Source organism: Podarcis muralis, chromosome 17, assembly GCF_964188315.1.
Source record: "Podarcis muralis chromosome 17, rPodMur119.hap1.1, whole genome shotgun sequence".
In the NCBI taxonomy this organism is placed as follows: Eukaryota; Metazoa; Chordata; class Lepidosauria; order Squamata; family Lacertidae; genus Podarcis; species Podarcis muralis.
The window spans coordinates 324,958-339,356 of record NC_135671.1 but is presented as its reverse complement, the minus strand read 5'-3'; the positions used below and the strand labels follow the sequence as shown (position 1 = coordinate 339,356).

The 14,399-nt window shown below is 47.9% G+C and overlaps 2 protein-coding genes across 5 annotated transcripts in view; one reads left to right on the top strand and one right to left on the bottom strand.

Annotated features, from left to right (window-relative positions):
• Positions 1–9,199, bottom strand: part of ATP1A1 (ATPase Na+/K+ transporting subunit alpha 1) — a 31,263-nt gene extending 22,064 nt beyond the window's left edge. The window contains exon 1 of the mRNA XM_028711366.2: positions 9,062–9,199. Coding sequence (XP_028567199.1) covers positions 9,062–9,073 — 12 coding nt within the window. The 5' untranslated portion in view covers positions 9,074–9,199. The remainder of the gene's footprint in view (positions 1–9,061) is intronic.
• On the top strand, positions 8,585–13,711 carry LOC114587333 (NADH dehydrogenase [ubiquinone] 1 alpha subcomplex subunit 1-like). 4 transcript variants are annotated; one of them, XM_028711370.2, is made up of 3 exons: positions 8,585–8,662; positions 11,955–12,028; positions 13,342–13,711. In XM_028711370.2, exon 3 carries the CDS (start codon positions 13,452–13,454, stop codon positions 13,662–13,664), a length of 213 nt encoding a protein of 70 aa, XP_028567203.1. In that variant the 5' UTR covers positions 8,585–8,662; positions 11,955–12,028; positions 13,342–13,451; the 3' UTR covers positions 13,665–13,711. The 4 variants fall into 4 exon arrangements, with proteins under 4 accessions (XP_028567203.1, XP_028567200.1, XP_077777557.1 ...); XM_028711367.2 differs by lacking the exon at positions 8,585–8,662 and adding an exon at positions 9,302–9,394; XM_077921431.1 differs by lacking the exon at positions 8,585–8,662 and adding an exon at positions 9,563–9,592.
• The last annotated feature ends 688 nt before the right edge of the window (positions 13,712–14,399 follow it).

Here is a 14,399-nt window from a genome sequence, read left to right as displayed (position 1 = left end):
CTCGTACTTTTACAGTGCACTCAGGGCTCTGTTATAAAACTACAGGCTGTTTTTAATAAATGCAGTGGAGCTTTATCTGTGTAGAAGATGAAGCTGAGCTAAAAAGGCTCAACATACTTCATATTTTCCCTTCTCTTTTTTTTAAAAATGGGGGAGGTGGAAACAGTGAAGTCACTTAGGAAGGAAGGGGGGGGGGACCTGTAGTGCCATTGTCAGAAAAAAACAAAACCCACTTCACCTCTTCCAGACTCTTTGCTTTAAATAGCATTGAAATGCAAGAAATCTTAGATTAACAGCAGATAAGCCATACCAGAGACTGCTTGACACAGGCTGGCTTTCACTGCCCCTTCCGTTTCCAGCTCAAAAGGAAGTACAGCTTATAAAAATCATAAAGAGGGTACTGAACACAAGCCCAGCTTTATTATTTCCATGCCCTCATTTCAAAAGTGGCTTGCGCACCCCCCCCCCCCCGCAATCCAGTTCACATGCCTGGAAAATTCTGGAATCCCCCCCCCCCCGCCCCATTTCTTTGTGAATTGCTGAAGTGGACTTAAGTGCTCTGCAGATTACATGCCAGGGCCAGCACCAATTCATTCTGTCAGCCTCTCTCAGGGGCAGAGAGCAGAAAGAGCAGAAAACACACACTTCCTGCTTTGGGTGTAGGTCGTGTGTGTGTGTGTGTGTGTGTGTGTGTGTGTGTGTGTGTTTAGCATGGGGACGTCAGAATTTGGGCGATACCAACTTGCTTCCTCTCACCACCCACTCTGATTGGAGTATTGGGCACCATGAGCTATAACGAATCTGCAAGGTTAAGAAATCGGCTGGGTTCTGGTAAATATACAGAACTCCAGGAAGTGCCAACCTGAGCAGGAGAGAGAGGCCAGGATGCTGTAACAGGTCAGGCAGAGGGGCTGCGCATTTATGCAGGTGAGCAAGGGAGACGGAGCCAATACAAAACAACAAGTAACATCCACTGGTGTTGTTCAGATACACAGGGAAAACAAAGCCACAAGGCTAATAATGTTTCCATTTATGATGCAAATAACTACAGCAAAGCATCTTTCCAAGCAGTTTGAACAATCGAGTCTCTCAGAACAATCAGCTTTTCAACAGGGATGATTTAAGCCCACGGACACGGAAGGATGCACTTAGTCATAGTAGATCTGTGAAGTAAACGGAAATATTCTCCTATATACACACATATGATCATGAAATCCTTTCTGCACAAAGTAAAAATAGTTCTCTGTCAAAGATTATGCTAAGAACTTGTACAGTGGACGGTCGGGTTGCAAACGTGATCTGTGCGGGATGCACGTTCGCAACCCACAGCGTTCACAACCTGCATCTGCGCACACGTGGGTTGTGATTCGGCGCTTCTGCGCATGCATGACTGCCAAAACCCGGAAGTAACCTGTTCCGGTACTTCCGGGTTTCGGCAGTCCGTAACCCGAAAAAACGCAACCTGAAGCGGCTGTAACCCGAGGTATGACTGTATTGTTTAAAGCAATGCTAAACTGTTTACACTTTTGAAAAAGCTAAATATTGTCGAAACGCCCAATGTTCAGACATTGCTGTCTTATATGTACTTAGCTGACTGCAAGCCGCCATTAATTCAATGGGATTACTTCAGAGTACAGGATTGCATTGTAAGTCATGTTGTGGCTAGATATACAGAAGATGAAATATGTAACGAAGAACATTATGCTTAGATATGAGGTGCAGCACAGTGAAGATGCTATGCCTTAAGCCAAGAGTTCTCAGCCTCTCATCTGCAATACAGGCATAAAACTGACCTATTTTTGTGGGTTGGTGCAAGAAGAATTATTAAGCGAAAAACGAGGATACTGGTGCTGCCTTCAGAAAGCAACATTTTTCTCCCTCCCTCCTTTCTGGGCTGTCTTTTGTAAATATGCCAAGAGCTTCTCCATATTTCGGAGCCTTGTGCAACTAGAACTGCTTGTGCCATATCCCAAATGTAAGACAAAGCTGAGGGTTAGACAAGTAGGAGCGTTGCTCTTTTCAATCTGGACAAGATAAAAGCCAGAGTACATAAAACAAAGTCCCTGGGAATCTGCTCTGCTATTATAGTGACATCATTAAAACAGCATCTCAAGGACAGCTGGAGCTACTGTTTCTGTGGCTGCAGGAACAGAACAATGGTTATCTTCCTAAGGCAACTCTCCCCCACCACCAATCGCCATCTGGGATAATCCATGGACTCCACAAGGGAGGTCGGATGCTGGCTGCTCTGGAAAGCCAAAACTGGCTAAGGCAACCTGTCGGCACCCCAATTTCTGATCTATTATTGCTTGAGAATGGCTGTTGAAGGGAGTCAGAGAAACAACTGGATACTGGGAATCTGTGAAGAAACAGGGACCCCGAGTACCACTCAGTATCTTTAAAAAGTCAAGATAAATCACCCACACACTCGACACACAAACAATTACAGTGGTACCTCGGTTTAAGAACAGCCCTGTTTACGAACTATTCGGTTTACGAACTCTGCAAAACCGGAAGTAGTGTCCCAGTTTGCGAACTTTACCTCGGTCTAAGAACGGAATTTGAACTGTGAAAGGGCACCGGCGGCAGAAGGCCTAATTAGGAAGAGCGCGCCTCGGTTTAGGAACGGTTTCGGTTTAAGTACGGACTTCCAGAACGGATTCAGATTGTAAACTGAGGCACCACTGTATTTGCAGTTTTGGTTGCTCCCCACCCAGGTTTGCAGGCAAGGTACGTCAAAGGAGACAGCTATTTCCTTGGCTTAGGGGAGACCCAGTGCTCCTCCTGCACTCACTCGGGGGCTGCCTACTTTTGTCAGCTAGAAAGCCTTCTTCAAGAGGAGTGAGCCCTCTGCTTAAGCAAGTGGTTCTCAAAGAGAGAGGAAGGGGAGGATGGCAAGCGTGGTGGGAAAATTCAAGGAAAAACAAAGAAACATTTGCCAGGGTTCAGTCAGTATGAAAGCAATGTTGCTGCACACTTCTTTTCATCAGTTTGAACGTGGGTTGAACTTCTGCGCTGAGGCTAGAACTCTATGAAGGGGCCAGCGGCTGCCCTTTGAGGAACCTACGCCAACCCACCGCAATGTTTTAGTCACCCAGCAAAGGGAGCATTCGAACTGGATCCAGATGCCCCATCACCCAGCAATGGAAAGTTCACCAGCGGCCCCTCCTTCTCCCAGCTGCCACAAACCCCCGGGGCCTCTGAAGGACCATATTGCCCTGTGCGAGAAGAAGCAGAAACAGCTTCTTCTAAAAAGAACAACACCCCCCCCCCAAATTGTAAAATTTAAATAGTGCTTATTGGTGTAATGATCTTACATTAACCACTTTGTGAGGTCCCCCTGAAAACCAGTAACAGAAACCTTAAATGAACATACAATTTGTCTGTGGAAGAAGCAGTAGATCCTCCAACCACTAGACCATCCTACCCAATAAAAGGCTAACCATATTTTGCTTAGCTTTAGATCTCTACCTTGTAGGGGATCATAATCTCCATTAGTGCTAGAAATAGATCTGAATAAATGCTGGCTTTTGTATCTCACAGAGCTGTCATCCCATCTTTGTTTCCATATCCTTTTGGGAAAACTCAAGATCTATTGTGCTGGGCACAAACATAGTCAGTCTACAAAGAGCTTCCTGAACTTCGGGGCTGCCACTTACTGTACACAGGACTTGAGCCAAACCCTTTTTTCCTCTTTTACCGTTCAGCCAATGGAAGAGTTCTGTGAAACTCAAAGAATAGCTCACTATTTATATATACATTTCAGTCGGTCCCAATACTGCTCTGTTTGCACCCATCTCTAAGCAGCGTTTCCCTTTATGGCATTTTCAGACATGAGGATGTTGACAGCAGCAAGGCCAGTAGTATAAATGCAGAACTACAACTCTGTTTCTGTAAATTCATTCAAAGAGTTCCAGAACTGGATTCCGGAAAAACAACCGGACGGCAACTGCCTCTCTCACTTGACCATTTCAGGGAAAGACTGGCTAGTTAGGCAAGTTGCTCTCTCGCTTCAAGTCTTGCATTCCTTATATGGGGCATTATTGCCGGGATGAACCAAGCCAACGTACTATTTCCAAGACAAGGGATGGACTTCTCCAAGGAGCATACATAGCTAACAAGAGGCTGGCTTGATCTGAATGGACTACTGGGGCATGAGGATAAAATAATTATGCCCTGATTGACAGCTATACCGCAATCTGCGCCCTCCCCAGCCGTCGTCTTGCTTGTTCCCTCACCCTGGAAAACATGAGGCCAAACCCATGTGCCTGGCATGACCGCCTCCCTTTTCCTGGGATTTTCCATCCCTAACTAATCCACCAAGTCTGGTATATTTCAAGGAGTTATTTGAATTCTGTTGTATTTCAAGTAATATTCAAGCAGTGGCCATGCTGGGGGAGGAAATCTGCCACCAGTTGGGAAAGCTCACTGTGACATGTTTAGTCCTGGAACTGAGGAAAGAGGCGGATCTCCCCCTCTTCTCCTCCTTGAAGGTCTTAGATACACACACCATTTCTTACGTATCAGTCATGCCGTTTATTTCAGCTGGAAGCTTTTCCATGCACAGGTTTTCTCAAGTCAACTCACTGGCTCACCTGCTCGAAGAGGACGTCTCTCAGAAGCCATCCTGAGAACTTGCTCCCCTCCTCTCTAGTCTTACCATTCTGAACTTTGGAGCATACAGGAGCTGTGCAAGAGACTTGCTGCTTTTGCCTATTCCAAATTTCAGCATGATGAAAGACATCTTCTTCCTGTTCTCAAAAATTATCTCGCAGGCACAGTGCCCTTGGGGAAAGTTAGGAGTCACTGGTGCCCATCTTACAGACTGGCTAATAAAGCCAATTCAAGATGGGTTCCGGAGTGAGTCACAGTCATGTATATTTATTACATTTCTATCCTGTCATTCCTCCCAGAGGAGCCGAAACGGCACATTTAGCAGATCATAGTCATTGGCCGTAAGCCTCTGTGCACAGAAAGCTTTAGCTGCAACTGGTGGCACAACCCAGCAACTGTTGTATTTCTCTGTGCAGAAAGGGAAAACAACCTGCATGTTGCTACACAAGGGAACAATTAACTGGATTCAGAGTAAGGTCACAGAATTGTAGAGTTGGAAGGGACCACGAGGATCATCTAGTCCAACCCCCTGCAATGCAGGACCCCATGGCCTTGAGATTACGAGTTTCATGCTCTGCCTACTGAGCTATCCCTCAGTCTATAGCAAGTATATGAATGCTTCTCATAAAATATATATTTACTTGTTCCAGGCATTTTCACTTCATTATTATTATTTTTTTAAATTAAGTACGAGAGTTATAAACATACACACATTTTGCTCCTACCTATTCAGGTTCCTGAATGTAAACAAAGTCCAAAATGGGCCGAGAGCATCAACTCCAAATCCACAACTGCCTAAGCTCAGAATCCCAAATAATCTAGGGTCACAAGGAAATCAATTATTTTGGGAGCTCAAATTATTGCTCTCACCTTTTGCTATTGCAGCTCTGGTTAGAGCCACAATGCATTCCGTTATGGAAGGGAACCCAACCGCGAGACACTGCATGGTTTTTGAAGGTCAGCATTGGAAAGGGGGAAAGAGCAATTTTGTGAGTTCCTGGTATGTGGGGAAGGAAAACGGTAGCAGTACAGTAAATTTCCACGCTGGCATGTCATGAATCCCATAAAAATGCTGGCGACATCCACACGATTATAGAAGTGATAACCAGTCTCATCACTCCAGGGGCTGCAGGGTTTGGGGGGGGGGGGGTATTTCTGGACTGCTCAACACCCCAGCTTTAATCTCAGATAACACTACTGGTAAAAAACAAGACAAGACCAAAGCCTTTTGAGACAATAAAAATTCTAAGAAGAAGTCAGCAGACCTTGATGGGGCAGTGGAAAAATTTGCCCTCTCCTCCTGACAAGATCTGTAGCTCGGATAGTACAGAAGGCTTTAGGAGAGCCCTAATGTTCTGGAAATTAAAAGGAAACACACACTATGGACATTGGCAAAACTCTTGTTGTACTCTGAATTTGCTCCATAAGCATAAATTTGAAGGATTAAATGGGATCTTAAAATGTGAATGCTATCAACTGTTAAAAAATAATTTTTCCGTTTCATGCATAAATGCCACAAATAACAAAAAAAAAAAACTCAGATCCCTTCAGGATATCCATGTTTGGTGTGGCTAAAGGGACATATTAGTACAAAGCAACTGCAGCTACCCCAGTACTGGGTAGTTCATCTCTACATACATCCAGCGATGGAGAAGCAACAGCCGAACTGGGAACTTCATGCAGTTCTTAAACCGAAAATGGCGTCCGGAAGAATAAAATGTGTGCAGGCTAATAGACACAACTGCAGTTGGACTAGAGAGCCCCTGTTAACATCCACAGTAATACTTTGGAGTGTAAGCAAGTTAAATCTTGAAGCTATACTAGAATCTCTGGTTACATAAACACCGACTCCAAAGGTATACATACCCTGCTCAAAAAAGTAACAAAACAGGTTCAAGTAATTTTCCATTTTTCCTGTGTTGAAATATCAGAGTCACTGTGAACGGTGTGGAAGGGTGTTTTGTTTTTTCTTCTGAATCCGAGATCCCTCTGTGGTTTGCTTAATGAAGCCAGTGCTAACAAGGAGAATTCCCAGACTGCAGAATCTCAGCTTTGTTTGCTTTCACAGAGCGAAGGCAAAAAACAGACAGCGCTCAATCAAAGCTATTTTTCCTGGTTTTGGCAATTAAGGTTGCAACTCCATGGCTGCCAATGGCACTGAACTGAACTAGTCGTTACTGGTCAAGGCCAGTTCAGACCGATGCTTGCCACCAGCACCCCCATCTTAAAAGGAGTTTGTGTTGGGAGACGGCCAACGTACATCCAGGACTGTAGAGCCGTTTGCGACTCTGCTAAGAATTTTACAGACAAACCTCTGCACTGTGATCTCCCTAGTCCTTTACCCTCAGCTACCTTTGCTGCAAGAAAACAGGAGAGCCATCAGGTGTGCTCACTACCTCAGCCATGCAGTTAACATACTTTCAAGAGAGCGGGAGGGAAGAAAAGGCAGCAGTCTCACCTACAAGGCACCACACCCCAATGAACCCTGAAAGGTTTGCTTCTGGAGTTCAGGGTTGTACTGGAAAGGGCAAGAAGGCTGAAGCCTCGAGCAAACGGGCTATAAATTGCAGTTATAGGATTCCTGCATTGCAAGGGGGGGGGGGGTGCACAGATGACCCTCAGGACCTTTTCCAACTCTACATTTCTATGAAAAGCAACCCAAAATATTCCCTGCCCACAAAAAAAAAAAGGCCAGTGTGAAGCCAAGTGATGTGATCATCCTTTACATCCAGCAAGAAAAGGGAAGTTACTAGGGAGGAGTTCAGCTAAATGAATGGGATGGCTGACTGGGGCACTAAACGAAAGCTACCCAAAGGCAAGGAGATACTACACACGGTGTGCTAATTGTACAGACTACCGAGAGCAATGCAAACTTTCTTGCCCCACTGCATCAAGCTGTAGGATCTTGTCACTCAGATGTTTCCACAATTAGGGAACGGCCTCTCCTGTTTCCACTTGTCCCGCCCGCTTAATTAGCCATTTTAATGAACCATCCTGCAAAACTTGGACCCTGAGGCCTCTACAGAAGTACGGTTAGGGAAAACTACTTTCAAATTAAGCACATGAAAGGTATTTCAACTTGAGACGGGGGGGGGGGGGGGTGCTGTCCCATTAGGCCTTGGGTTCAAGCCCCTTAAGGCTCACTGGGTGACGTGGGGCAAATCCCACCTTTCTTCCTAACCTGCCTTGCAGAAATCCTTGGAGAAAAGGCAGGAGAAGCATTTTATATAATACACACATAATCAAACCGGAGACTTTCAGGCCTAAATAGACCCGGGCTCGTCACTTTTAACATGGGATAACTCCCCCCAGTGCCTGGTCTTCCATTTCTAGCTGTTCTCCTAGGCACGGCCTCTAAAAAGAAAAACCTCCCAGACTTTGGAAAGTCTTTCTCGTAGATATTAAGAGGCAAGCACTACAGTCCTGGGAAAGTCAGCATGATGCCCAGTGACGCCCCGAAGCCACAAGCCGGAGGGACCTGGGGCCACTTGCTGCCATGTCGACAGCCTCTCCCATGACTGGAGCTTCTGCCCCGAAGAGCTTGCCCAACATTTCAAGCCCAGCCAGCTGGAGCCCCGACCATTTCTCAATCCGTGCCGGCAATTCCCTTCCCTTTCTGGAATCTCCTCTAAGCTGGTGCAGAGAGAGGCCCGTCCAAGACACTGGAAAACAGGCAGGTCCCACCTCCTGCCTGCCCAGCCCTCCTCCTCTCAGCCCTTTTCACCTGGAGCGCTGATAGCCCATTTTGTAACTCGGCAATTGCGAGGAAAATGGCTCCCTCCTCCCTCAAGGCAGCCCGGGGGAAGCCCCAAAGGCCAAGCCCAGGCCGGGCAAGGGGGCCGAGGAGCCTCCCCGAGAAATGGCCCCCCAGCCCAGCTAAGCTGCCCAAGGAGGAGCCGGAGCCCCGGGTGGGGGGCTGTTTGGGGGACAGAGCAGGGAGACAAGAGGCGCTCGGCTGATTTGGATCCCGGATCAGCCTTGCTTCTGAAAACCCAAGAAGAAGTTCTTCAAAGGAGGCAGCAGAATTCAGAAGGGCGCCGATTTGGGGGTCATAACCAGAAGCCTCGTTTAGTGGTAGTTTCGCCACATGCTGGGGGCAAGTGTCGTTTTCCGCTTCCCGAGTCCGCCCCCCGGCTCGGCCTCGCGCATCCCCGGAGCTGCTGCCCCTGGGCGCGGATGCCGAGCGCCCTGCCCGCCCCCCACACCCCGCTCCCCGCGCGGGGAAGAGCCGCCCGCCTCGCGGCGCGCCCTGGTCCGCCTCCGCCTCTTCCCCGCCGGCAGGCGAGGCGCCCGGAGCGGCTCCCTGCCCGTTCCCCGGGGGCCGAGGACGGAGCCCCACCAGCGGGAGAGGGAGCCGCCCCGAGAAGCAGGCGCGCTTGGCCGGAGGCGGAAGGAGCTCGAGGCGCCGTCGGCAGCCCACAGCCGACCCCTCTCCTCCCTGGCTCACCCCTCTGCCCATGGCGGCGGCGGCGGCGCGCTCCCGGGTCTGCCTGGCTGCCACGTGTGCGCTGGCTCTCGGGCTGCTTCGGCTCTCCGCTGCTGCTGCTGCTGCTGCTGCTCGAGGTGCCGCCGCCGAGGACGAAGCTCCGAGGCCAGCCGAGCCGAGGCGAGTGGGCCGGGCGCCTCTTCCGCGCCAGCTAAAGCCGCCCGCCGCTCCGCCCTCGGCCGGGAAGGGGCGGAGAGAGAGGCAGGGAAAAGGCCGCCGCCCACGGCCAGAGGCTCCTGGGCGCCCGCGCTTCTCCCTCGGCCGCCGCGTCCGGACTCCCGGTCGGGCTCTCAGGTAGTGCCAACTTGGGGCGCCTTCGGGCAGCCCCGCCAAGCCCAAAGAGAGGGGCACCTCGGGTTACGTATTCAATTCGTTCCGGAGGCCTGTTCTTAACCTGAAACTTGTTCTGAACCTGAAGCGCCACTTTAGCTCATGGGGCCTCCTGCTGCCGCGATTTCTGTTCTCATCCTGAAGCAAAGTTCTGAACCCGAGGTACTATTTCTGGGTTAGCGGAGTCTGTAACCAGAAGCGTCTGTAACCTGAAGCATATTTAACCTGAAGCGTCTGTAACCCGAGGTACGCCTGTATAGTTCTCGACCCTCCTTCCCCCTCGATCCTAAATGTAGTTCTTTGGATGTCGGCAGACGCACCCAGCCAGGCCAGACTAGCTTTGGGAGTGGCTGCCCGGCTGGAGGACCGGTCACTTTTCTGGACCAGAGCCGGACTGGGCCGGCCGGCAGCTCCGATGGCCCTTGGCGCTTCGGATCGAATGATTCTGCTTGCACCAATGTTACAAGATTGAGGAGCCCTCTAAATGGTTGGGGGGGGGGGATGAAGTCAAAGCTCAGCCCTGGCTGCACCCAAGTGGCCTCCCCGATGGCCAGGCCTGGGCAGGGTGTCGGGGGGTCCTGGGCTGCCCAGACGACAAAATCTCCCCCCTCTTGGCCTCCCTGATGTGGTCCAAAGGAAAGCATGTTTGGCGCCAGCTTGGCTGCAGGAGTTGCCAGATGGAAGCCTACAAGGCACCACCCAACTGTCTTAGGGACTCCGCTCCAGATTTGTGTTGGGTTTGCTCAACCTTTTCTTCTCCCAAAGGTATCCCACCAGCCAGCCGAGGCGGCTTAGGATCAGAGTTTTCCTTCTCCTGCATTGGCTCCCTTCCCAGGTGGATGAGTCCCATCTGTCCCTCACTTCCCCCTACAGTACGTGCAGAAACCACGTTATTGACTGTTGAACCCACTGTTGTTCTTGGCCACTCAATCTGCCAGAGCCAGGGATTGAGACCCATCAACTCCCCTCATCTGGTTTAGCAGGCCAGTCAAAGCTGTTTCCCAGGGTGTCACCGCAGTCGCATGCTGGCAGCTTCTAGGAGCCACAGGTGGGAGCTGAGTGCAGGGTGGGGACCAAAGGTGGACAACCTACCCCAGACGGAGCATGACGCATCTTCCATCAGAGGCGCTACCCCTCCCCAATCACCCCATACATCCTAACCCTAGAAATACTGTGATAATATCAGCATGGCACTTGTGATGCCTTTTAGTGATCAGGTGAGGAGACTGGGCAGCTGGCCTTGCTTCTTTTGGGGATGGGTGGAATCGCTGGGCAAAAACAGAAACCCAAAGTAACCTGCAGGAGGAAAAATAAAATTGCTCACAAGGTTCTCAGGAAATGGGCAGCAAAAAATTCTTTTCTTGGTTGGTTGAAGATTGAAATAAAGGCACGAGGGTTTTCTATACGAGGTTGTTGAGAGAGAGAAAGCAAAAAAGCGCAGCTGTTTTTGATTAGTCGTGGGCATCTGCTTCAAAAAGCAGAAGGCAGCTAGTGAGCCCCAAGCAGACGCTGAAAACAAAGGACTTCATCAGCAGACATCCTGCAGCAGCCCCCAATGTGCCTGCCTCCAAAGGAAAGGAAAATTTCCAGGTACAGCATGAGAACGTCCCAACCGAAAATAATGACCCTTACTGTACAACCTGAACAGCAGGAAAACCTGGATATCGATGGGGGTGTACACTGGTACCTCGGGTTACAGACGCTTCAGGTTACAGACACTTCAGGTTACAGACACTTCAGGTTACAGACTCCGCTAACCCAGAAATAGTACCTCAGGTTAAGAACTTTGCTTCAGGATGAGAACAGAAATTGTGCGGCAGCAGCAGGAGGCCCCATTAGCTAAAGTGGTGCTTCAGGTTAAGAACAGTTTCAGGTTAAGAACGGACCACCAGAACAAATTAAGTTCTTAACCCGAGGTGCCACTGTCGTTTCATCAGCTTGCATGCTAGATGCCATTTTGGATCAAGATGGAGGACCAACACATGACTTTGACAGGAATTCACCTGGTATTTGGTGTCATGGGTCCAAACTCACAAATGACAGTATCCATTTAAAAATCACAATATTTGTTGGTTTCTACAAATTTACGGGATGAATCTGTTCCTTGGTACGAGTTGTGGCCAAAAATATATATATACCAAAGGAATACACCTGTCACTGTGTGACATATGCAACTGAACTATTCCTTGCTATTAAAATGGCCATTCTTACAGCACTTTCCCTCCAAATTATAATGAACACAACGGAATGATCCTTGAGCACTTGGAGCAGAGTGAAGATCTGGTTATGTCCAAGGGCAAGTGAAGTTTGCTTCTTGGACTGCTGTTGAATGAATCAATTTATTTCGGTCGCTGACCAGAGTGTGGGCTGTTCTTTGTTGAGCGTCAATACAGAAAAGTTGAAGCCCTTTCCCAAGGAAACTTTTAGAAAGAGGTGTTGACCATTTTGGCTAAGACCTTTGAAAGACTCCAGTTTGTGTCTAAAGAATGATCTGTTTTGTAATATATTTTCCTTTGTGTTACAGACAGACAAGCATGAACACAAAAAAGTCTGACTGACTGGTTTCAGACCTTATGACTGGCATTCACCACAGCCAAGGTAGATTCTGTGTAAAATGTTTTTAATTTACGAATTTATAATTTGATTTAGAATCCTACAGTATTGTTGAAGTTGCATATCTTTCTGTTACTATTAAATGGACAAATCAATCAATCTGTTAGAAGATAGTTCTGAAACACATAATCCCTGACAAATTTATTATAGCATAAATTTTCAGGGGCTATGGTCCACTTCCTATCCCTCTGGACTTTGTTAACATATATATATATATCGCAGGAAATTGTTCAAGGACAAAGCTATGCAATGTATATCAAGAAAGCATTTTGGAATAAATTTGGAGAAAAGTGCTGGCAAATGTAGCACAGGTTTGATCAGGGTTGCCATATGTCCAGAATTTCCCAGACATATCCAGAATACTGTAGTCGGAAGCAGTGTCCAGTGGAAATAGCTAAAATGTCCAGGAAAATCCAGGTGTATGGCAACACATGACAGCAGTGTCGTTTTTGGCAACTTTCCTTTAAAACTCTTTTTGTGTGCTCAGCAACTTTGGCCAAAAGTAAAAAAAAACACACACACAACTGAACAACTTTGCCCAAAAACGCTCAACAACTTTTCTGTCCGGATTTTCACTGTTTGAAATATGACAACCCTAGGTTTGATAAACAAATTTAATCTTCCAGAATGGAGTCTGTTACGCAAAAGATACAGGTAAATTTCCAGGATGAGCAGGGCTGCAGCAGTGGAAGGAACCAGAAAGAAGGAACAGGAGCATCGGCTTGTGGGTTGTGTGTACATGAGAGGGGTGCTGTCGTTGTTGCCTGTGTGTTATTCGAACTGGAATAGTGTTGTTTGTGTATGCATGTGCTGCTGTCTGTATGAAAGCTGGGGAAGGATGCATGTATGGGAACGAAAGGGGAGGGATTGTGGGGAGGGGGGCAAAGGGAGATTTCCGTTGTAGTAGCATGTGGTTTGGCTCACTTAGATGATCTGCACTCTTGTGTTTTACGATCCCTGCAGTCTCTCACAACAATAGGCCACATTCCAGAGTTTCGATAAGACATTGTCTCATCTTTAGCCTGTCCCCCTGGAGTAATATTTAGGAAAGAACAATGGGCTGCATTATATATTCACTACACTTGGACCACTGGACAAGCGATAAAGATAATAATAAAAACATTGATGTATTGGTTACAGAGATAATATGTGAGACGAATGGCAGAGCTACAATTAAGTCTGCTGACCCCCCCATAAGAACAAAACACAAATACATTATACAATCATAACCCCTCCAGTTTAAGATTCTTCTTTAAAAAAAATAGAATCATCTTTATTTTTCTTTACTGGATTTTCAGAGCACAGAGAAAATCCAAAGAGAAAACAGGTGAACTCTGCTTTGAGAGGCAGCTCTGCTCCCTGAGAGGTCGCCAGAGTCAGGGAGAGAAAGAGCCGCGCAGCCGCCGGGATGTGGTACGAGATCTTGCCTGGCCTGGGCCTCATGTACGTGTGCCTGGTCATCCCTGGGGTGAGCACCGCCTACATCCACAGATACACCAACGGGGGCAAGGAGAAGAGAATTGCCCGGAACACCTATCAGTGGTACCTGCTGGAGAGAGACAAGCGTGTGTCTGGAGTAAATCGCTACTACGACTCCAAGGGTTTGGAGAACATTAAGTGAAACCACGGTGCAGTGAAAGCAACTTAATAAATATGCATTTGACAAAGTGTGGAGCGTATTGATCATAATCTCGAGAGGACAGTAAGATTCTAATACTGCACCAATAAAATTGCAATAAAGAAATAAAATACGAAAAGAAGGAGAAAACAGGCATCTGTCATACAGGTAAAAAACATCAAAACACAACAGTAGGGAAGAGAGATTACATCAAAAATAGCTAGGTCAGGGGTCAGCAAACTCTTTCAGCAGGGGGCCGGTCCACTGTGCCTCAGACCTTGGGGGCAGATGGACTATATTTTGAAAAAAAAATAAATGGATGAATTCCTATCCCCACAAATAACCCAGAGATGCATTTTAAATAAAAGCACACATTCTACTCATGTAAAAACATGTGGATTCCTGGACTGTCTGCGGGCCGGATTTAGAAGGCAATTGGGCTGGATCCGGACCCCGGGCCTTAGTTTGCCTACCCATGAGCTAGATCATAGACAGATCCAGAGATCCCTATTTCAAGGGGAGTTGCTGAAAGTTGTTGCAAGTGGTGTTGGTTGGCATGTGCAATAAACTTCCACTATAGAACAGGACTCATCAATGAGTCTCCAAGACTATGGCCACCTCATGAGAAGAGAAGACTCCCTGGAAAAGACCCTGATGTTGGGAAAGATGGAGGGCACAAGGAGAAGGGGACGGCAGAGGACGAGATGGTTGGATGGTGTTCTCGAAGCTCCTAACATG